The 25,400-nt window shown below is 40.2% G+C and overlaps 1 protein-coding gene across 2 annotated transcripts in view; it reads right to left on the reverse strand.

Moving 5' to 3' along the window:
* Positions 1-25,400, reverse strand: part of ATP7A (ATPase copper transporting alpha) — a 175,232-nt gene that overhangs the window by 89,460 nt on the left and 60,372 nt on the right. For both annotated transcript variants that reach the window (XM_055122415.1, XM_055122414.1), the window contains exon 3: positions 24,150-24,287. In XM_055122415.1, the coding sequence (XP_054978390.1) occupies positions 24,150-24,269 (120 nt within the window). In that variant the 5' untranslated portion in view covers positions 24,270-24,287. The remainder of the gene's footprint in view (positions 1-24,149; positions 24,288-25,400) is intronic.

Consider the following 25,400-nt stretch of genomic DNA (forward strand, 5'->3'; position numbering starts at 1 on the left):
TCCCCCTTGGCTCATGCCCTCATCCTGATCTGAAAACATCTATGTATGAAAAACTAAAGCAGGTTTTAGGGTCCGAGAGATAGTACAGTGTGTAAAGCACTTGCCTTGCATGCAACTGACAAGTCCATCAAGCGTGATTTGAGTGCAGAGCCAGGAGCAAGTACCAAGCACCTCAGGATGTGGCCAAAAAAAAAAAACTGAAGAGGGTACAGCTATTGATGGAGGGAAGAGAGCAAAAAGGTCCTTGGAGAAGGCTCCTGAAGCTTAAGATGCCCAAGGACTTCTCTAGACCTCAAAGAAGAGCCAAAAACAAGCACTCTGAAAAGATTCTTGAAGCTTCTGATTCCTTCCACCCCTAGATCCATTTCCCACAGTTTTCTGCTGACTTAATTTCCCAGCCAGCCCCATATAAACCACTAACAACAGTCTGAAAGCAAAATGATTTGAGGAAACAAGTCCACCATCTTCTCAGATTGCTATCACCTTGATAAACCTGTTTCTCTTGCACCATCTCTTGAATGTTGCCTTCATGTGGAAAGCACCCAAACCTGGGTATAGAGTTGGCAAGGAAGCCAGGAGGACCTGCACACAGATGGCTGAGCCATCCCAGTTCCCAATGGGTTGAAGAAACTGGCCATGACAGTGCTTGAGGACTTACCCAATCATGCTACTGGGAGTGGTGACAGTCATCAGGTGTGTGCTGGTCACCAAGGTGACCTTGCCTCCTGGGGAAAATTGTGGGGACTCTTGGCAACTACCAAAACTCTTTTGTTTTTGGGACTCTCCCTTTGCTTCCACTCACAGCACTAGCTGTGTTGATGGAGAAAAAAAGACTTGGTAAGTTCTCACTGTGCACAACTGAACAACAGACTCTGCTCTCTGACGCTTGGGATCTAGCCACTGAGGTACTGGTGGACCCGTTTCAAGGTCAGTTCTTGCTACTTGGGCCTTTTGTCACTGAGGCACCAGTAGGCATGAAACAAGCTATCCTTGTAAGATGAGCTTTATTCATTAGGGTAGGTACTGACTGGTAGGCATTTGTTAAGTTTTGTCCTTGCCATCTGGGCTGTTTGCCATTTGGAACCCCCAGGATACTGAAGTAGTAGTAGGTGAATGAACAAAACTTTGTAACCACTACCTGACTCCCTGGAGGATCGGAAGTTAAAGGAGCTCCATTTGTGCTAATGTTTTACAGTAAATTTTATTCTTATTCTGTGCTGTTTGGATTTTGTTTTGTTCCATTTATGTTTGTATTGTGTTTGGGATTGGTTTGGTTTTGTTTGTGTCTGTACTGTGATTTCAATTTTCATTTTCCTATAAGGAAATTCAATTTTAATGTCACCTAAAAGATCCCTTGTCCATATCTGAGGTGACTGAAACACCTTTTGTTTTGGATCCTTGATGAAAAATAAAATGGCTTTCTATTGTAAATTATTTTTTATTAGTCTATGTATATGCCAGAATTTGAAAAGAGGTGGTCCCTAAGTGGAGTCCTAAATTCCTGAACCAACTTACAGTTAGAAATGCTTTGTCAGGGCTGCAGAGACAGCGCATGCGAAGCATGATATGCATTTGGGAGGCCCGGATCCCCTGAGCACCAGTTGGAGGGACCCCTGTGCTAGGGAGTAGCCTTACTAGCACTGCCAGGTATGGCCTAAAAATAGGAAAACTGTTTTGTCAACAATATGGTCACTGTCACTGTAATCCCGTTGCTCATCAATTTGTTCGAGCGGCCACCAGTAACTTCTCTCATTGAGACTTATTGTTACTGTTTTTGGCATATACAATATGCACGGGTAGCTTGCCAGGCTCTGCCGTGCGGGAGCGATACTCTCAGTAGCTTGCCGGGCTCTCCGAGAGGGGTGGAGGAATCGAACTCGGGTCGGCCGCGTGAAAGGCGAACGCCCAACCGCTGTGCTATCGCTCCAGCCCAACAATATGGTAAATGGGAGAAAATACATAGGTTGTATTTTGTGCTACTGTGCAATAAAGACTCCTCTCAGAAGGGGTGCTGTTTAATTGTGCAGAGGAGAGAAAAAAGATACTACTCCTCTAACTATAAAATCCAGGAAGAAAAAGGACGAAAAGGACAGAAATATTATGGAGAGTTTTAATCCTTTTCTCTATCTGCACTTGTCCTTATACCTAAGGAGCCACTAGCCCTATCTCAACAAGCATGGAAGTCTCCCTGTTAGCTGAGGAAATTGTTAACCAACTCAGTCCTCCATACCAGACTGCTGGAATGGTGATATATCACTGTTTCGACATTATTTAGAATTGTGAAGTTCAGAAGTTAAGACTTTAAAGGTTAAGAATTCTAAATGTTCTAAGAAATCAGAGCTAATAAGGAAAAATAACTCCAAATAGAAGAACAGAGTATTTATGGTGAAAAGGGGCAAGAAAATGAAAATGTTTTTTCAGAGAATGACTTCTCTTTGTTTTGGGGCCACACGGGGCTGTGCTGGGCCTTACTCCTGACTCAAGAATCACTCCAGGGGTACTCAGGGGACCATGTGTGGTGATTTGGATAAAAACAAGATTGGCCTCATGCAAGACAAGTGCTTTATCCGCTCTACTCTCTCTTCTGCCCCAACTTCATTTTCAATGTCTGTGTTTCATTTATGATAGCAAAACCAAAACAAATGTCTGTGTTTCATTTATGATAGCAAAACCAAAACAAAAATGCTTAAAGCTTAGTGAAAAAAAAGAAACTATGATGCATATATACATCTTTTCTCATACCTGAATACTATTTGGCTATAAGAAAAGATGAAATTATGCAACTTATATGGATGGATTTGGAAGTATCGTGTTGAGTGAAGTTAGTCTGAAGGAGAGGGACAAAGAACACTTGTATGTGGGTATTAAAAAATACAGCAGGAGAATAACGAATGCCCAAAGGCAACAGAAACTGAGAACTGGTTTTCAAAAGAAAACTTGGGGGGTCAGGGGAGGTACTGGGACAGTGGTACAGGATGTGGTGCTGGTATATTTTATGTATGATACCCTTCCAATAATAGTTTTATAAACCACAGTGCCCGGGGCTGGAGTGACAGCATAGTGGGTAGGGTGTTTGTCTTGCACATGCCAACCCGGGTTCGATTCCCATATGGTCCCCTGAGTACTACCAGGAGTAATTCCTGAGGGCAGAGCCAGAAGTAACCCCTGAGCATCGCCAGGTGTGACCCAAAAAGAAAAAAAAAGACAGTGCCTAAATATAGTTTAATTTAAAATATTTTAAAGAAATATACAGCAAGTCTTAGATGAGTTCCTAAGGCATACCATACTGAATTTTATCACAAAAGGTAATATATTTAACCTTTTACCATATATATATATATATATATATAAGTTATATGAAATACCTAAAACCTGGGGCCAGAGAGATGATGCAGTAGGTAGTTTACTTGCCTGACATGCAGCTGATGCCACTTCCATCTCCAGTATCCCATATGGTCCCCCGAGTACCACCAAGAGTAGAGTGCAGAGCCAGGAGTAACCCCTGAGCATAACTGGGTGTGTTCCAAAACCAAACCAACAAACAAAAAGAAATATCTAAAAGTACTGATATATTCTGGTCAATGTGTGCATCTGGAACACATAATGTTGAGTAATTCTCATTAATAAAAAATTCAACTATGGTTATTTTGTGATTTTTTTCTCTTTGACTTACACTGATTAAGAACTAAGACGATGCTTTTCTAAAGAGCTTATAAGGGGGCCACAGCAATAGTACAGCAGGCAGGCCACTTGCCTTTTAATACCCTTTACACTGTCAGGAGAGACCCTGAATCAACATACCAGGAGTAGATCCTGAGCACCACAGTTATGGTCTAAAAACAAAACAGAAACAAACCAGAAAAGGGAAAATATACCACAACGATATGCCTTGAGCAACAGGCTACTTTCCTGAAAGTGTCCTGGATGGAGAATTATCTTTGAAGGAATATTTTCCCCACCAGAACAAAATGCTTTATTTTACCCTTCCCCCTCCCAACGACCCTTTTCCATTGAAAATAGCCAGATTTCAGTAGAACCCCACTTACCACATAGTAATGAATATGAACAACTGATAATGAGGACTAAAATTAAAGGAAGTGAACACTAAAGGAAGTAATTTTGGGTCCGAGAGATTGTTTAACAGGCTAAGTTTATGCTTTGTATGCAGGAGGTGCAGATTCAATCCCTAGCAGCACATGGCTCCAAGCACTATCACGAGCAGTCCCAAAGCACAGAGCTGGGAGTGTTCCAAATACTACTGGGTGTGGTCCAAAAAACAAATTAAAAGAAACTAATTTTGAGTTCAACAGCAAAAATTACTCTGGTTACAGACTATAAAGTAAGCATGATAAACCTGACAGCAATAAATGCAGCATTAGGCCTAGCGTTATACTACAGAAGGGAGGGACTTGCCTTGTACATGGCCATCCCAGGTTCGAACCCCAGCATCTCCTGTGGTCCCTCAAGCACCTCCAGGAGTAATTCCTGAGCATAGCACCAGGAATAACCCCGAGCATTGCAAGTGTGGCCCCGAAACAAGAACTAAATACATAAATAAGATGCAGCATTATTTGAAGATCGATAAAAATAAAGTAATTTACAAATCTAATGTCTTAAATACAAGCACAAATCTAGTCATATTAGAGGATATCCTGAGACTGAGACTAGCCTGGTTCGTATGTGTAAGAAAGAGAACAGAAATAGAGTCTTGTGGAAAAGATTATCTTCCCTTCCCCTTCTTTTTGCATCACACCTGGCAGTTCACATGGCTTAATCTTGGTTCTGGGCTTAGGGATGACTCCTGGTAGGGCTCAAGAGACCATATTTGATGTCGGGGATCGAACTCTGCTTGGCTGAACCCTGGCAGGAGCCCTCCCTGATGTACTATCTCTCCAGCTCTCAAACAAATTCCCCTTATGCCAGACATCTCACACAAATGGTGTTTCTCCTACCACATCAACCTCTTCCATTCTAAATTCCCATACTGCTCCTATTTAGCAGGAAGTATACAGGCTAAATTTGATGTCCCAATTTCTATAGAAATGGAAGTAGATATTGACAGTGAGTAAACAATAAACACTTCATCCTGTTCCTGCACGTGTATTTTTTTATAATTGCTCATTCCTCCTTTGGCTCATGTTCTCCATCCCAATCTTAAAACACTAAATTTGAAGGTGAATAAAGGCGTGCTATGGATGGAGGTAGTGAGTGCATATAGGAAGACACTCCGAAAATTCTCCTGATACTTACCATGCCCACGGACTCCTCTTGCCCTCAGAATACAGCCAATATCAGGCCTTCTGAAAAGATTCTTTAAACTTATAACTCCCTCCCACTCATTCATTTCCCACAGTTTTCTGCTTACTTAACACACTGATGACAAAATGTATCTCTGTGGACCACACTTGGATGTCCCACAGAATTGCATGTAGCACTGAGAGCTCACACTTTGATATCACTCAGACATACTGTGACAACAGAAATAGTTATCGCCAGAATCTCCTATCCTTTAGTTGGGTACCACCCTAACAAGCAGAGCACTTTTAACGAGGCCACCAAATAGTGAGAAACATAAATTGCAGTGCCAGTGTCAACATACTAATTCCCCAACCAATCCTAAATAAATCACCAGCTCCAACCTGAGAGCAAAACAGTTTGGGGGGGGGGACAGAAAGTTCAACATTTTCTCAAGTAGACAGCACCTGAATAAATCTCTTTTTCTCACAAAACACTTTCCTCTTGAATAACTTCTCAAGTGGGAAGGACCCGAACTTGAGTTTGTTCTTAATGCACTAAATTTGATCTTTCAAACCTCTCCCCCATATGGAATCCCCACTCAAAACAATCAAAAGGACCAAGAACAGGTGACCGGGAGAAGTAACTATGGTGCATATATGCAGTGAAACATTATTTGGCCATAAGAAAAGATGAGATCATGCAGTTTGCTGCTACATGGATGTACCTAGAGAGTATCATGCTGAGTAAAATTAGAGAGAGAGAGAAAGAACACAGAATGATCTCCCTCATATGTGGGATATAAAGAAACATAGTTTGGAAGAACAAGTGCCCAAAGACAATAGAAAAGAACATGAGAACCAGTCTTCAGTGGGAAGCTGCGACTTGCAGAGGAAAGAGAACACTACAACAGTGGTGGAGGAAAAGGGTCACTCCAGAGGAGATGGGGTGCTGAAAGGTGCTAAGCGTGAAGCATGAAACGGCATCAGTAACAATAATGTACACCATTTCACTTAAAGGTTACAATTTAAGTCACAGAGGCAGGCCTGGGGAGAAGGGGAACTCGAGACATTGGTTTAGTGCGGTGGAAACTGCTGAAGGGATTGATCCTGAAACCCAAACGTGAGTAACTTCGGAATTTCATAATGGTGACTAAGTAAAATAATTTAAACCCACTCATTTACCACTTTTACTGGCTTCTATATCTTCATGTTGAGTGGGTACTTTAGTAGAAGGAATATTACTAAAATCAGTACAACATCCAGATTCCTAGCAAAAATGTCACTATACACAGAAATCACTAGTAACTACATATAGCCAAACAATGTGTTTAATTCATCCCAAATTAAACACCTCCCCAATACAACCTCCTCTTAGATCCCAAAAATGCCCGCAGAATATTCAATACCACTCGACAACACCGAGGGGAGTCTAACAGAAAGGAACACCTAAAACTTTTTCTACGGTCTTAGAAATGTAAGTTTCATTAATTTTACAATGAATTTGTCTTTGGATCTTGGAGACACAGCACTTCATAAAATACTTTTAATGAAGGAAAAAGGAAAAAAGGTCGTGATATACTCCATTGTAGGGACTTTTGACTGAAGGAAAGCAGAGCTGAAGAAAAACAGGAAATGAGTGCTTGTTTTTTAGCTATCAAATTATGAACATGCCCTGGAAAGCATAACCTTGAGTGCCTGTCACTGGGATCCAAATAAAACACTGTTGATAATACAAAGTACTTTCACATTACACAGCTGTTACTTATCCTTTACAATTTAATTGCAATTCAATTGCATTTCTCGAACATAAACTGGACTTATTAAGAAAAGGTACATTCTAGGAAGATAAAAAGAAAATAGCAGTCTTATGAGTGTGTGGGATATGTTTGTTTGTTTTTTTTTACTGAATCACCATGAGATACAGTTACAAAGTTTCATGATTATTTTTCAGTCATACAATGATCAAGCACCCATTCCTCCACCAGTACATTTTCCACCACCAATGTTCCCAATATCCCTCCTGCCTCCCCCACTCCATCCCACCCCCTGCCTCTGTGGTAGGTACATTCCTTCTGTAAGTTTTTTAATTCCATAGATGAATGAACTGTCAAATAAAAATCATACAATATTAAACAAACTTTAGTCCTTGATTATGAATTTATATTTTCTCAAAAATAAATATTAATATAAAATAGTTTGTCAGAGAGCTGGGGGAGGTGGTTGGAAGAGGTATTAGGTTGTCAGTAGATTTAAAAAAACTACCTACGTGACTTGGAGATAAATTATGTGAACGAGTTCCTCAATAATTAAAACAGCTTTGCTGAAATTAGTATTTTGTAACACTCAGTTTCTGTTTTGGCTCCTATCTCCGACCATGTTCGGTAAGTGGAGGAGGAATAATTGGTTTGAGTATAAATCAACTGAAGGTATTACACTTACTATTTACTAAAATGAAGTGACAAATTTCAAAGCTTTGGACTAAAGGTTAAAGAGCCACTTTTGGCATCTTCACTCTAATCAACAAACTTCAAAACACCCATCAAGAATGAAAAAAAATACAAACTGTTTTATTGAATTTGAATATATGAATATAAAACTCAGTTGAAAAACCACAATACCCAAAAGCAGAGAGAGACAGAGACAGAGAGAGACAGAGAGACAGAGAGAAAAGAAAAGTTCCTGCCAAAGAGGCAGGCAAGGGGTGGGGAGTGGGGGTTGTATGGGAGGGAACCTGGGGATACTGGTGCTGGGAAATGTACACTGGTGGGGGGATAGGTGTTGGAATACTCTATGACTGAAATTCAATCATGAACGGCTTTGTAATTCTCTAAAAAATAAGAATTTTTTTAAAAGAAAATATTTTCAATTCAGTAAATAAAAAATCTTGCAATAGGGTGGAGAAAAGATAGTACAGAAGGTAAGGCATTTGTCTTGCATGAAGCAGACCGTAATTAGAATCCCTAGCATTGTATATGGTCCCCTGAATACCACCAGAAGTCCTTCCTGAGCACAGTGCCCTGGCTGTCTTCACCAGAGCCCCTCGGAGGGGGTGAGTTTCCCTCCCCGCCCCGAGCAGAGCCCCCACAGCCAAAGACCTCCGGAACTCAGCCACAGCCATGCTCAAGGCCCTTCTCCACACGTTTGGACAAGCCCCATGCATGAAGGAACCAGCAGAGGAATCCAGGTGTGTGGGACCCAGGGCTGAGATCTCCCAGCCTGCTCGGATCAGAACTGGGCCTCTTCCGCCCAGATCCCCCATTTTCCAGTAGCTAGGCAGTCACAGTCACACCCAGAAACTGCAGCACCCCCCATGTAATCCCATCAACACCCAACATCCAGAGACTATAAAACCAAGCTTCCTGAGCACAGAGCCAGCAGCAGTAGCCCTTGAGCATCATTGGTGTGACCCTAAACAACCCACCCCCCAAAACAAAGCCTGCAAAAGGGGCCAGGAGATAGTACAGAGATTAAAGGACTTGCTTTACATGCAGTAGACCCCACTTTGACCCCACATGGTACCCTAAGGACAAAGAAGAACTGACTCCTGATCATATAGCCTTGAGAGTATCATCCAAGTACTTTATGTATCCTGGCTTTTAGTTCTTAGTCAAAAATCTGCTAAGATATTTCCAGTAGTCTTATTTTAGCCAAAAGATTTTTGACAATTCAGAAAATTTTTACTTTGATGGAGTTCCATTTGTTTATCTTTGCTCTATTTTTGTTTCCAATGGCATCAAATCCTTTTTTGAGTTTTTTAGGTGACATCCATGATGCTCAGGGGTTATTCCTAGCTCTGCCTCAGGAATTACTCCTGGCAATGCTCAGGGGAGTATATGTAATGCCAGGGATAGAACCCAAGTCAGCTGTATGCAAGGCAAACACACTACCCACTATACTATAGCTCAGGTCCCAGCATCAGATCCTTGAAGATGCCTAAGTCATTACCATGAAGGGTTCTACGTATATTTTCTTCAGTGTATTTTATGGGATGGGGCCTAGTCTTTGATCCATTTTTAAATTAACTTTTATGTATGGTATGAGATATGGATCTAGTTTCATCTTTTGCATGTATCACTCTAGCTTTCCCAACAAAGGCCTTGCTCTACTTCATGCATCCAGCTCCTTTCTCATGGATTAACTATCCATATATCTGAAGGTTTATCTCTGGGCTCTCAATTCTATTCCATTAGTATTAGAGATTGTCTTTATTCCAGTAGCATACAGTCTTGGTTACTCTATAATCCAAAATCAAAGAATGCAACAAATGCCTTAAGACAACAGAAACCAAAAATTTGTGTTCAACAGAAAGCTTACTATGGAAGGCAGGGTTAGGGACACTGAGACTATAAGCAGATGGAAGCAGAAAACTGGGAGGGGAGTGGAGTGCTGGAATATTTCATGTCTGAAAGCTACTAATGAATGGCCTTTAATTGGGGGGAGACTTTCACTTTCTATGGTAGTGACTGGTCTGCTCAGATTCTTTGCTTCATTCAAATTCTCTCCTGGAATTAGCATGTTTCTAATTGCATGTTTCTAAAAATAAAAATTTGGGGTGCGGGGTTTGGGCCACACTTAGTGGTGCTCATGAGGACCACACTTGTGGTACTCGGTGGGGCGTATGTGGGGCCAGGAACCAAAGCTGGGTTAGTCAGCACCTTAACCCCTGCACTATCTCTCTTATTCTAAAATTTTATCCACTTCTTTTGGTTCTCCAGTTAAATTGCCTGCAACTTGTTCATAGTACTCTTGAATGATATCTTTATTTCTGTAGTCTTCTATGTCTCCTCCTGTCATTTCTGATTCTATTTATAGTTTCTCTTTCCTTCTTTTAGAGTCTAGCTAAGGATTTATTAATTCTGTTCCTTCTCAAAAACTAAATTCTGGGTTTCATTAAATTTTAAAAAGTTTTGTAGTTTCTGTGGCATTGACTTTAATCTAATTCTTCTTATTTTCCTACCATTTAATTTAGGCTTCCGTTGTCATTCTTTTCCTAGTTTCTTAAGATGTAATTTTAGGGGAAAAACACTCAAAAGGCTTAGTACACACTCTGCATGCAGGAGTACTAGGTTCAATTCCTGGTACCACATAGTTTCCTCAGCACCGTGACCAGGAGTGACTCCTAACCACCAAGCTGGATAGTCTCCTAGCACTGCCAGGTATGTCCCTAACTCTGCTCCCACAGCCCGAAAAAGATGTGATGTTAGGAGTCAAGCAGACAGCTCAAAGAGTTAGAGCACAAAATTTACATGGTAAAGCCCTGGGTTTAATCCCCAGTACTACATGATTTCCTAAGTACTGCAGAAGTGACCACTGAGGCACCAGCAGACCCTAGTCACCATCAGTTATGGCCCCAAATCAAGCAAAAATGTTTTAATAAAATGCAGGATGTTTGGGGGTTGGAGAGATAGTACAGCAGGTAAGGCCTTGCACGCAGTTGACCTGGGTTCAATCTAAAGCAGTCCAAAAATCCCCTGAACACCCTCCAATAGTGGATGACTGCACAGCCACGAGTAACTCTTGAGTGTCACTAGGTGTACATGAACTTTTTATTTCTGCTGGTGAATGCCTATATTGCTATGATGTCCCCAGTTACAACTACTTCAGCTGTGTCTTACATGTTCTGGTGGTTCAGTTTTTCATTCTCACTTAATTCCAGAATTGTATTTCCTCTTTGACCCACTCAAAGTGTTTTGAGTTTATCCCAGGTTCCTGTTGGTGGCTTATTTCCAACTTCAAACTGTTCTGGTCTAATTAGACACCGAATATAATTTCAATCTTCTTGATTTTATCGACAATTGCTTTTGTGCACTGTCATGTGGTCTATCCCGAAAACAGCCCGTGTACTCTGGAAAAAATGTATACTCTCCTTTTGGAGGTGGTAAGCACTATATATGTCTATTAATTACAGCTCTTATATTTCTTCCTTTAGGTCAGTTTTCTTTATTGATATTTCTATCTAATTGATATAGCCAATACTGAAAGCGAGGTGTTAAAATTCTTACTACTGGGGACAAAGAGATAATTGAAAGGGCCTGTGGCATGTTTTGCATGTAGGAAACCTAGGTTTGACTCCAAGCACCACATAGTACCCTAAGCACTGCCAGAAATAGCCCCTAAGCAATCTTCTTGATTACGGGTCCATTCTTTGCATGCAGACAGCCTGGGTTTAATCCCAGTTCCACATACAGTCCCCTGAGCATAGTAAGGAGAGGTCTCTTTGCATAGTGTCAAAGAATTAAGTCCTGAGCACAAGCAGAGGTAGCCCAAAAACCAAACCAAAAGAAACCAAAAAACAAAATAGACTAAATCTTGGTTAATATATTCCTTGATCATTATATAACTTCCATCGCTATCTCCTTTAACCTTTCAATTTTGTCTAATATAAGTATGGATATCGAAGCTCTTTTTAGTCTATTAGCATGTACGAGTGTTTTCCAGCTATTTCCTTTCAGAATTTGTTTATCATGACAGTTCAGGGACGCCTCTTGAAAGCAGCAGAAGGTTATGTTCAGTTCCCTGATCATTCTCTGCCTCTGATGAATTCAGGTCAACATAGTTTTAAGTAAAATTATTGAAATAAAGGAATTTAATACCATTTTTTGCTTTTTTTGTTTTTATTTTCTACTTTTTAATTGAATCACTCTTGAGAAGCTTAATTCTACAGACCAGTTTTTAGGTTCAGTTTTCATTGACAGTTTGTTATTTCTATACTGTCACTGTAGTCATTATACTATATTTCATTTTTATTTTTATAGAGTAACTCACAATATTTGATTATATTTATTTTCTAACACCAATCCCACCACCATAACACCTTCCCACCACCATATTTGGGATGTTCCCATCCCGAAACCCAACCCCTGCCCCAAAGCAGAACCGTATTTCTTTTGTTTTTGTTTTTTGGTCAGACTGACTTTGGTTAGGGCTTATTCCTGGCTCAGGGATCACTCCTGACAGTCTTCAGGGACCATGTGTGGTGCCTGGGATAAAATCTAGTTTGGCTGCATGTAAGACAAATCAGGCTGTACTATTTCTCCAGCCTAGGACATATTGTTTTGGAAATTAATTTGTTGGATTGGAGAGGTAGTACAGGAGGTAAGGCACTTGTCTTATGTGCATCTGGCTTTTAAATTAATCCTTGAATAGTTTTTGAACCACATCTGACTGTGCTCAGGGCTTATTTGTGGAAGGATTGGGGGACCCTTATGCGGTGTTGGGAATCAAATCTGAGTTGGGCTTATGCAAAGCAAGTGCCCTACCCACTGCACTCTTTCTAGCTTAAACAGAAAATTTTTTAATTTCAATGTGTCTTCTATTTGTTTTTACAGTATTGATTTGTGATTTAAAAAAAATCATCTTATTGCATGCCTAAAGTAGATAATGGACCAAACATGATGACCTCTCAGTGTCTGTGTTGCAAGCCATAATGCTCAAAAGTAGAGAAAGAGTATGGGGAATATTGTCTGCCAGAGAGGTAGGGGAGGGTGGGAAAAGAGGGGTATACCCGGGATATTAGTGGTGGGGAATGTGCACTGATGGAGGGATGGGTGTTTGATCATTGTAAGATTGTAACCCAAACATGAAAGCTTGTAACTATCTCATGGTGATTCAATAAAATAAAAAAAAAATTTAAAAATCATCTCATGTTGATGATTTTAGGTATTTTTATTTGATACAATTTTAAGTGGAATTTAAGTTAAAATTTTTCCTTCTGGAAATCTACCATTTATTTATTTATTAAATTTTTATTGAATCACTATGAGATAGACCTTTACAAAGCTGTTCATGATTAGATTTCAGGCATACAGTGTTCCAATACCCATCCCTCCATCAGTGTACATTTCCCAGCACCAATGTCCCCAGGTTCCCTCCCATCACCCCCCCACACCCCTGCCTGCCGCTATGGCAGGTGCTTTTCTTCTCTCCCTCTGTCTCTCTGTCTCTCTCTCTCTCCTTTTGGGCATTGTGGTTTGCAATATTGATACTGAAAGGTTATCAAGAATATCCCTTTACTTACTTGTAACACTCTGATCTTGTCCAGTGTGATCACTCCCTGATATTATTGTCATATTTTTATGGGATTTCATATGTCTGTAAAGTTTGTCTTCACTTCTTTGACCTTTTTCCCATGTACTGTGATATTTGCCTTTTATATAGAGGCTAAGTTCCAGTTGCCTCTTCTAGCTTGTGTCTTCAAAGTATGTTTGTCTTGTGGTTTCCTTGTTTAACTCTGTAGTGCTGACTCTATGTTCCCAGTTAATTTCAAAACTAGTTAGTCTCAAATTCATTACATTAGAGTTCATTATTATTCTCCTTATTTCCCACATTTAATGTTTATGAGTGTCTTACTACCTCTAGCAATTTGCAATTTATAAAAGATCATTTAAAATTTCTTGCAGAAACCATAATGGCCAGGAGAAAAAAGACAGATAATGAAGAAAAATACCTGTAATGGCGGCAGGCTGAGGCAGTAGGAGGAAATGGTGGAAGGGACACTTGGGACAATGGTACTGGGAAGTGTACACTGGAGAAGGGATAGGAACTGGATACTGTATGATTGAAACCCAATCATGAACAACTTTGTAACTGTGTATCTCACAGCAATTCAAGAATAAAATAATAATTTAAAAATAAAAGTTTAATTTAAAAAATTAAGTTTCTTGCAGAGCTTATTTAAACTTCTTTAATTTTAATTTTTTATTGAGATACAATTTATTAATTATGTGTACAATATGAACATTGGCTACTTCTGTGTACTGAGAAATAATCAACACATATCTAGTTAACATCTATTACCACAGTAACGATTTTTTTTATTTTTTAATTTTATTGAATCACTGTGAGACAATTACAAGCTTAAAACTTCTTTAGCTCTTCTTTGTCCAAATATTTTTGCATCATTCTTCAAATTTGAGTGACAACCTAACTAGCTAGAACACTCTTGTATATATCCTAATTTTATTTAATGTACTGGCTACACCACACTATTTCTTACTATTTCCTTTCAATGAAACTGGAGGGTTTCCTTGAAAAATCTGCTGTGAATTTTACAGAATTCATTATATAAAAGATTTTATCTTCCCAATTCTGGAATTTTATCTCAACGTCTGACTTTCATCAATTTACTTATATGTCTTTAATTATCTGTCTCTCCTTTCCTTCCAGATATCATTTAATCCAGGTATTATGTTTTCTTAAGTTCTGTACACTTTTTCCTTTCCTTGTTCTTTACTAATGTTTTTATGTATCATATTCTCAAGTATACTGATCGATTCTTCAGCTACTGTCACTCTGTTACTAAGTCCATCTATTAAGTGTTTTCGTTCACTGACAAATCTCTTCAGTTCAGTACTTTTGTTTATTTGCTTGTTTTGGGGCTATATCCAGTGGTGCTCAGGGATGTAATACTGGTTCTGTGGTCAGGATAACTCCTGGGGGGGGAGAGGTTCAGGGTATTAAATATGATGCTGAGAATCAAACCTAGATGGGCCACACTGAATGCAAGTGCACTATCCTGCTATACTAATCACTATGGCCCTATTTTAGTTTGGTATGATACAGGGTAATAACTATAACACATCTATATATGTATAAATTTATGACTACACAGAGGAGCAATTTCAAAATTACATCTTCACATAGACTGAAGTATTTTTTTAAATAAAGGAAAAACTGAAGGGCAATAGTATAATAGGTAAGTCATGTGGCCTGGCACATGGGTTCAATTTCTAGCATCTCATATGTTTCCCTGAGGCAGCAGGAGTAATTCCTGAGTGCAGAGCCAGGAGTAACCCCTAACTATCACTGGATATGGCTAAAAATTAACAAAAAAAAGAAAAACTAAAGCCTAGCTTCATTTCCCAGCACTGCATATTCCACTAACTACCTCCAAAGGCAGCCCCCAATCACGACCAGGAAAACCCACAAATGAACAAAAATCTATCAGTAGGAGTGAATTTAATAGATCACCAAATATTTCTAAGATCTAATGTTATAAATATGACACTCCTGGAATGGAAATGTCGGGACGGAACAATAGTACAGCAGTAGAGCATTTGCCCTGCACATGGCCGGCATGGGTTCAATACCCAGTATCACATATGGTTCCCCACAAGCACCTCCAGGAGCAATTCCGAAGTGCAGAGCCAAAAGTAAGTCATGAGAACCACCAGGTGTGCCTCAAAACAAAAAAAAAATGTTGTGGTATACTCAATGGATGGGCTAGAGCAATAATACAGTGGGTAGGAAACTTGCCTTGCATGTAACTGACCCAGGTTTGAGAGCTAGCACCCCATATGGCCCCCCAAAACTGCCAAGAGTGATTTCTGAACACAGAACAAGGAGTAAGTCCTGAGTATCATCAAGTGTGGCCCTAAAAAAAAAAAACAACAAAAAACACCCTCAATAGAATATTACTCTGCTGTCAAAAATGTATGTCCAGGCTGAAACAATAGCTCAGAAGGTAATAGTATCTGATTAGCATGCAGGAGGTCTGGGTTCAATGGCCTCCATTGTCCCTCAAGAACTGAGCTGGGATCCTGCCCCCAGCCACTGCCCCTCCAGCGCTGCCACCTTCCTCTCCCAGGTACATCAACTTCCCCGACCAGTGACGCAGTCCCCACGCCTGCGCCCACCCGGACCCGAATTCCTTCCAGCATCCTGCCCCCAGCCAACGCCCCTAAAGCACCGCACTACCACCTTTCTCTCCCAGTTGTGTGGACCCCTATCATCGCTCCCTCATCTACTCAACCAGAACACCTTCTAAACCCTTAACCACAAAACCACATGGATACTAATGCCTTCAGAGAAGAACTTATTTTCTCTGAACCCCACGTTGAGGCAATAGTTATCCCAGGTCTCACACATACCTATTAATAAGCCATGGCCACTCACAAAGATAACCTGACTGTAGGGGACATAAGATACAACAACATTAGATAAAACTCTAAAACACAAAGCTCACTATATGGTAAAACAATACAGAACCTCACCAAGTCTAATAACTGAAGTTGCTAGGCCAAAGGAATCAAACAGTAGCAATGAACTCTATAACCTCTCATCACTGTCATCCCGTTGCTCATCGATTTGTTCAAGCGGGCACCAGTAACGTCTCTCATTGAGAGACTCAGATAAGGAATTTAAAATAAAACTTTTAAGGATGTACAAGGAGATCGAAGAAGCAATGGAACGCACTGCTGATAAAATACAAGAGGATATGAAAGTGGAGGTGAGGAAAATGCAAACAAAAATGCAAGCAGAAATGAAAGACCTAAAAAACTTGGTAGGTGAAATGAAAAACCCAGTGTAAGGCCTCAGCAACAGAGTAACAGCTGCAGAGGATAGAATCAGTAAGTCCAAGATGAGGTACAAAGACTCTCTAGATAACAGCAAAAATTGGGAAAGAACCTCAAAATAAGTCAACAGATGTCAAGAGAAAATTCGGATGAATCCAAGAAGAATAACATAAGAATCATTGGAGTCCTAAAGGAACAGGAATAAAACCCTGATGAAGAACAAACTGTCAAAGACATCATTGCTAAGACATTCCCAGAGCTGAAAACCAACTTGTGATCAGATCCAGGAAACAAGAAGAGTTCCAGCTAAAAGAAATCCAAGTAAAAATACTCCAAGAAACATCCTGATCAGAATGTTGAAAACCAACAACAGAGATAAAATTCTGAAAACAGAAAGATCAAAGAAAGAAAGGGGACATCCTTAAGATTCACAGCAAACCTATCTGATGAAACTCTAAGGGCCTGAAGACAATGGTGGGATATAGTGAACAAACTCAGTGAAAAGAACACCTCACCTAGAATACTTTACCCAGCTAGACTCTCATTCATATCAGAAGGAACACACAGCTTCACAGACAAACAACTCAGGAACGTCATCACCTCAAAAGCATGGCTACAAGAACAACTAAACGGGCTACTTTAAGGTAAGACAAGCCCCCCAAATACACCAAACTTTGGAAGAAAGATGGGACAAAATCCCATAAGAATAATCTCTCTCAATGTCAATGGGCTAAATGCACCAATTAAAAGATACAGAGTGGCAGGATGGATCCGAAAACTGAACCCAACATCCTGCTGCCTGCAAGAAACACATCTGAACAGGCAGAGCAAACATAGATTCAAAAACGAAAGGATGGAAAACAATCCTACAAATAGCTCCTCAAAAAAGCAGGAATGGCCACATTAATATCAGACCACATAGACTTCAGACTGAAGAAGGTTACAAGAGACAATGAAGGTTATTTCTTAATGATCAAAGGATCAGTACACCAGGAAGTACTCACTCTCCTAAATGTATATGCACCTAAAGAGGAACCAGCAAAATACTTAAAACGACTCCTCATAGACTTGAAGAAAGACAATGATAGCAACACAACAATAGTTGGAGACTTCGGGGCTGGAGTGATAGCACAGCGGGTACGGCGTTTGCCTTGCACGCGGCCGACCCGGGTTCGATTCCCAGCATCCCATATGGTCCTCTGAGCACCGCCAGGGGAGATTCCTGAGTGCAGAGCCAGGAGTAACCCCTGTGCATTGCCAGATGTGACCCAAAAAGCAAAAAAAAAAAATAGTTGGAGACTTCAACACTGCTTTATCACCTCTTGATAGATCAACAAAACTCAAGCTCAGCAAGAATATAATGTATCTGAAGTAAGAAATGGAAAGCAGGGGTATAGTAGACATATATAGAACATTTCACCCCCAAAAAGCTGAATACACATTCTTCTCAAGTGAACATGGAACATTCTCCAAGATAGACTACATACTCGGCCACAAAACATACTACCATAAAATTAAGAGGATAGAAATTGTATCAACGATCTTTTCAGATCATGATGCACTGAAAATTGAAGTAAATCACACCCAGAAACAGAAATTCAAACCAAACACATGGAAATTAAACAGCTCACTACTGAATAATGAGTGGCTTAGAAAGAAAATCAAGGAGGAAATCAGAAGATTCTTGTAAACAAATGAGAATGAATACTTGAGCTACCAGAACTTGTGGAACATAGCAAAAGAAGTGTTAAGAGGAAAGTTCATAGCTCGACAAGCATTCCTCAGGAAGGAAGGTCGAGAACACATAAATAATCTAACCTAACAGCTTAAGATCTTGGAGAATAACCAACAAAAGGAGTCCAAACCAGATAGGAGAAAAGAAATAATAAAACTTAGAGCAGAAATTAATAACATGGAAAGCAAAAAAAATCCAAAAGATCAGTGAGACAAAGAACTGATTCTTTGAGAACATAAACAAGATCAATAAACCACTCACAAGGAATAAGAAAGAGAGACCCCTAATAAATAGAATCAGAAACGAAAAGGAAGACATCTCAACAGAACCGACACAAATTCAAAGGATAATCAGAGATTACATTAAAAAGCTTTATGCTATATGCAACTAGACAACCTCAAATACATGGATAAATTCTTAGACTTTTAAAATTTCCCAAAGCTGACCCAAGAAGACTTGGAATACCTGAACAGACCTATCACTATCAAGGAAATTGAAATAGTAATCAAAAGTCTCCCGAAAAACAAAAGCCCAGATGGATTCACTAGCAAATTCTTCCAAACCTTCAAAGAGGACCTACTCCCAATTCTGTTCAAGCTTTTCTAAGAAATTGAAAAATAGTGAAACACTTCCAGTTTCTATGAGGCAAATATCACCTTCATATCAAAAGCAGACAGAGACACCACAAAAAAAGAGAATTACAGACCAATATCCTTGGTGAACACAGATGCAAAGATCCTCAACAAAAAATACTAGCAAATAGAATCCAATGACTCATCAAAAAGATCATACACCATGACCAAGTAGGATTTATCCCAGGGATTCAAGGATGGTTTAACATTCGCAAATCAATCAACATAATACACCATATCAATAAAAGGAAAGATAAAAACCATATGATCATATCAATAGATGCAGAGAAGGCATTTGACAAGATCCAGCACCCATTATTGATAAAAACTCAGCAAAATGGGAGTCGAAGGCTGCAGGCAGCATGGTGACCGCCATCTTTCAGAGCCCTATTGGACAGAAGTACGAGTCTGCGGTGATGGGGCACACGGGAAATCTCGGGATTGGGGGGCAGAGCCGGCGCTACTCTCTGCCCAGACGAGACCCTGAGCGGCCACCCACAAATGGCTCCTCTGCTCCTGAATGGCCATGATCCCAGAGGAACACAAATCAATTTCAGAACCCAGCGGCTTCTGGCAGAAATCCCTCTGGACTTAATTACTAAAATACCAGAAATCCAGAACCACGCAGTCCTGACATCATATGCTCTTCATTATCAGCAATAGAAAACAAATTATCAAATGAGGCCTTTTCATCAGGTCTGATTGTTGGGGGGAAATTCCAAATAATAGTAGTGGGTTTTCTGTCGAAACATTGAATGCAATCAAAGTAAAGAGAGAGTAAAGTGAAAATCATCTGCCACACATGCAGGGTGGGGGATGGGGAGTATACTGGAGTTCTTGGTGGTGGAACATGTACACTGGTGAAGGGATGGGTGTTTGTTCATTGTATGACTGAGACTTAAACCTGAAAGCTTTGTAACTGTTCTCACGGTGATTCGATAAAAAAGGGTGCATATGCTGCCCAAGCCTGTGTGCTGCTTGCGCCAGAGTGGCCAAGCACATGTGGTGCCTGAGCATATGTGTCGGCCATATCTCCCCTCCTGAAATGTGTACTTTCATGCTTTCATGCCTAATGCTGGGATGTGTGTAGGGCTCTCTCCGCCCTTGGAGAAGCCCATGTACTCTCTTGAGCGTATTACTTTGTCTCTCTTACTCTCCACTCTCCCACTTTTCTCTTCGTCCTTCCCTTCAAAAATCCCCCAAATTAAAAAAAAAATCCTCCAAATAAAATCTGTTTTACTTCAAAAAATAATGATGAACCGTGAATTTGGGGAATAGTAGACATTTGTGGAAAGATAATAAAAGGCTAAGGTTTAGTTGACCAATCTTCTTAATTCTAAACATTTATTAGAAAATCTAAATTTTTTCTAAAAAAATTAATTCAACCATCACTTCTCATCTATAAAAAAATGGGAGTCGAAGGAACTTTCCTCAATATAGTCAAACCTGTCTACCACAAGCCCACAGCAAGCACTATTCTCATGGGGAAAAGCAGAGAACCTTCCATCTAAGATTGAGTACAAGACAAGGTTGCCCACTCTCACCACTTCTATTCAATATAGTACTGGAACTACTTGCCATAGCACTTAGGCACGAAAAGGATACCAAAGGCATCCAGACAGGAAAGGAAGAAGTCAAGTTATCACTATTTGCAGATGACATGATACTATACTTAGAGAACCCTAAAGGCTCTGCAAAAAAGCTCCTAGAAATAATAGGATTGTATAGCAGAGTGGCAGGTTACAAAATCAATAAACAAAAGTCCATAGCCTTCTTATACACAAATAATGAAAAAGAAGAGATATTAGAAAAACAATCCCGTTCACAATAGTGCCCCAGAAAAGTACCTTGGAATCAGTTTAACCAAAGAGGAAAATTACTTATACAAAGAAATGAAAGAGGACACTAGGAAATAGAGACACATGTCCTGCTCATGGATTGGGAGGATTAACAGTCAAAATGGTAATACTCCCCAAAGCATTGTACAGATTCAATGCAGTCCCTATAAGCATGCCTATGACATTTTTCAAAGAAATAGACAAAACACTCCTGAAATTCATATGGAATAATAAGCCCCCATGAATAACCAAAGCAATCCTTGGGAAAAAGAAAATGGGTGGCATCACCTTCCCCAATCTCAAACTACACTACAAAGCTGTAGTAATTAAAACAGCATGGGTGGTACTGGAACAGAAACAGATCTACAGACCAATGGAACAGACTTGAATATTCTGACCCAGCCTCTCAAGCACACAATCACTTACTCTTTGACAAAGGAACAAGAAATGTGAACTGGAACAAGGAAAGTCTCTTCAACAAGTGGTGCTGGGAAAACTGGACCGCTGCCTGCAAAAAATGAACTCTGGCCTCTGTCTAATGCCAAGCACAAAAGTCAGATCAAAATGGGTTAAAGATCTCAATATCAGACCTGAGTCCATAAGGTACATGGAGGAAAATGTAGGCAGAACTCTCCATGACATTGAAGCTAAATGCATCATTAAGGATGAAACACCACTGACCAAGCAAGTAAAAACAAATATAAACAAATGGGATTACATTAAACTAAGAAGCTTCTGCACCTCAAAAGAAACAGTGACTAAAATACAGAAAGAGCTCACGGAATGGGAAAAATATTTACCCTATTCCCAACAGGTAGGGGCTTAAGATACAGGATATACAGGGCACTGGTAGAACTTTAGAAGAGAAAAAAACCTCTTATCCCATGAAAAAATGGGGAGAAGTAATGAACAGAAATTTTCACAAAAAAGAAATTCAAGTGGCCAAAAGGCACATGAAAAAATGCTCTATATCCCTAATAATCAGGGAGATGCAAATCAAAACAAAAAGGAGGTACCAACTCACACCACAGAAACTGGTACACATTAGTAAGAATAAGAACAACCAGTGCTGGCACAGATGCAGGGAGAAAGTGATTCTCATTCATTGTTGGTGGGAATGCCATTGTTCCAGTCTTTTTGGAAAACAATATGGATATTCCTCCAAAAACTAGAAATTGAGCTTCCATATGACCCAACAATACCATTCCTGGGAATATATCCCAGAGATGAAAAAAATACAGTAGAAATGATAGCTGCACTTATATGTTTATTGCAGCACAGCTTATAATAACCAGAATCTGGAAAAAACCCAAGTGCCCAAGAACAAATGACTGGTTAAAGAAACTCTGGCACATCTACACAATGGAATACTATACAGCTGTTACAAGAGCTTGAAATTACATGAAATTCACATATAAGTGGATGGACATGGAGAGTATCATGCTAAGTGAAATTAGTCAGAAAGAGAAGGACAGACATAGAATGAATGCATTCATATGTGGAATATAAAGTAGTATAATAACACCTAAGGATAGTAGAGATAAAGACCAGGAAGATCACAGCATGATTTGGAAGCCAGTTCCACGTTCTGGGGGAAAAGATAGTTGGGATAGAGGGTGGACCACTAATTGATGATTGGAGAGATCACCTAGGTTGGGATATGTGTGCTGAAAGTAGACCAAGGACCAAACACAATGACCTCTTAGTATCTGTATCGCAAATCACAATGCGCAAAATTAGAGAGAGTAAGAAGGACTGTACCTGCTACAGAGGCAGGGAGTGGGGTAGGGTGGGGGTGGCAGGTGGGATACTGGGAACAATGGTGATGGAAAATGTGCACTTGTGGAGGGATGGGTGCTCAAGCGTTGTTCAAATGAAATGCAATCATGCAAGTTTGTAACAATATCTCACAGTGATCCAATAAAACTTGTTTAATAAAGAAAAAGATAAACTGAGCTGGGAGTAGCCCAAGAACACCACAAGGTGTGGACTAAAAACAAAAATATATTTACCTTGCTCTTTAGAACAAAATATATGGAAACTGAGGCAATTATTCTATGCAAAATAAGAAAGTTGAAAACAATTATTAGGGAAGAGACCACTAGGACAATGATAGTTGGAATGGTCACTCTAAACTGAGTGCAGAAACTCCTATGATAGCCTTTCAGCAACAGTATTACAAACCACAGTGCCTAAAAGGAAACTAAAAGAAAGAAGCTTCTGCCATCAAGGCAGCCTATCGGGGTGGAGCAGGGAGCAGGCGGGAGGGAAACTATGGACACTGGTGCTGGGAAATGTGCACTGGTAAAGAGATGGATGTTGGAACATTGTACGACTGAAACTCAATCATGAACAACTTTGTAACTGTACATCTCACTGTGATTCAATTAAAAAAACAATTATTAGATGTTCTGAATCATGTGGAAAACAAGTAAACCAAATTACTGACAACAAATAACAAAACTACTGTTTATTAAAAACTAGGGAAAAGAGAGATGGTGGAAAGAACGAAGAAATGTCATTTTTGGTGGTGGGATCACATTAAAAATTCAGTGGTGAGGGCCAGAGCAATAGTTTAACAGGTAGGGCATTTGCCTTGCACGTGGCCAACCCAGGTTTGATCCCCGGCATCCCATACGGTCCTTCTATCACTGCCAGGAGAAATTCCTGAGTGCAGAGCCAGGAGTAACCCCTGAGCATCGCTGGGTGTGGCCCAAAAAGAAAAAAAAATTCAGTGGTGGGACTGGTGATAACTGCATATGTATAGAGGTGAAAAGTAACCCCCTCCCCCCAATTCCATATTCTAAACTAATGATAAATCAATGAAAAATATTTTTTAAGTATGAAAGAGGGGATGAATTACAGTGGGTGGGGCACTTGCTTTCCATATGGCTGACCCAAGTTCAATCCCCCTGCATCCCATATGGTGCCCCGAGCCCACCAGGAATGGTCCCTGAGTGCAGAGCCAGGAGGAAGCCCTGAGTACAGCCGGTGTGATACAAAAACAAAAACAAAAGGAATGGCAGTATTATTAAAGGTGTAAGCTATTTACTTCTCAGGAAACACAACTTCTCATTTAAAAACTTTCCTAGGGTCTGGAACAATAGCACAGTGGCCAACCTGGGTTTGATTCCCAGCATCCCATATGGTACCCTGAGCACAACAGGAATAATTCCTGAGTGCATGAGCTAGGAGTAACCCCTGTGCATCGCTGGGTGTGACCCAAAAAGAAAAAGAAACAAAAACTTTCCTAGAATTCCAGTCAATAGCATTTGAAGTCAACAATTTTTAGGATAACTTACCATAGCCCCATTTTGTTAAGTTACCATCATTTATGTTGGTAATGATGACAATTAATGTTAATGATAATTTCATACAGTGCCCTAACACCACGCCATCAAGAAGTAACTTACTTTAATATGATGTACACCATTCAATTTTCCAATCTGCTGCTCAATGGTCCAAACACAGGAACTACATGTCATCCCCTCAACAGATATGGTGATAGAATTCACACCCATACTTGAATCCATTTTGAATTCTTCACATTCCTATTAGAAACAATGAGCTCATTAATTTCAGCGATGGTAATATCCTCAACATTATCCCATCTTCCCCAATTTAAAATTCGTGTTCTTTGCTCTCACCTCATTTGCTCCTGCATCAGGGGCTCTGCCCTAGCTTTTCACTTGGCTTGGGGAATTATTCTTCAAGACATCTGCTTAACTAACTTCTTTCTTGTACCCAAGCAAGTATTTGCTTCAAATTTAACCATTTCTTATTTAATTTATTTGTTTATTTAGGGTTTGAGGGCCATAGCAGCAGCTGTGCTCAGGGTTTATTCCTAGCTCTGTGTAGTGCCAGGAATCAAACCAGGGATGGTCATGTGCAATGCAAGCACCCAACCCCATACTCTCTGATCTTACATTTTTATTTTCCACCTTTCCCTTCCTTTTTATTAATGAAATGACCAAGAGTTACAAACATTTAATTATGGTGCTAGCAAGGGATGGCACACCTGGTTGCAGTGTCTACACAAGTAGTTGCTAGGGGTTGCACATTCAATTATGGTGCTCACACAAATTTTGGTTTCAGGGCTTGCTGGGGGCCACTGGAGTTCTTAAAAACATGGTTACCAGGGGTCGCACTCCTGATCATGGAGCTCACACATCTTCAGTTATGATGCACTCCAGCATTTTCCTTGGAGTGCTCACACACACCTGATTGCAATGTTCCAGAAATCAAACCCACACACAGTCTCTTGTGGGACAGGAGGCAGGTGGCGGGAGAAGGACCGAGACAACAAAGCTTCTGGGATTGTACCTGGGCATCTGGGGGCAGTGCCAGGATTGAACTCACAGCCTCACAAGCTGCCAAGGCAGGTACAATACCTGTGCTTGAAATTTTACCCTTTTTCAGCTTCAGGCCACACACAGTTGTACTCAGGGTTTACTCCTGGCTCTGTGCTCAGGGGTCACTCCTAGAAAGGTTTAGGGGACCATACACAATTCCAAAGATCAAATCTGGGTCAGCCACATGCAAGACACTATCGCTCCAGTTCCAAAATCTAACCTTATTAATGAGTCCTACACTGACCATCTTGTTTAAAACTGCAACCCAGAGGCTAGAGAGATAGTAAAGTAAGTAGAGTACTTTCCTTAATG

Source organism: Sorex araneus, chromosome X, assembly GCF_027595985.1.
Source record: "Sorex araneus isolate mSorAra2 chromosome X, mSorAra2.pri, whole genome shotgun sequence".
Classification (NCBI taxonomy): Eukaryota; Metazoa; Chordata; class Mammalia; order Eulipotyphla; family Soricidae; genus Sorex; species Sorex araneus.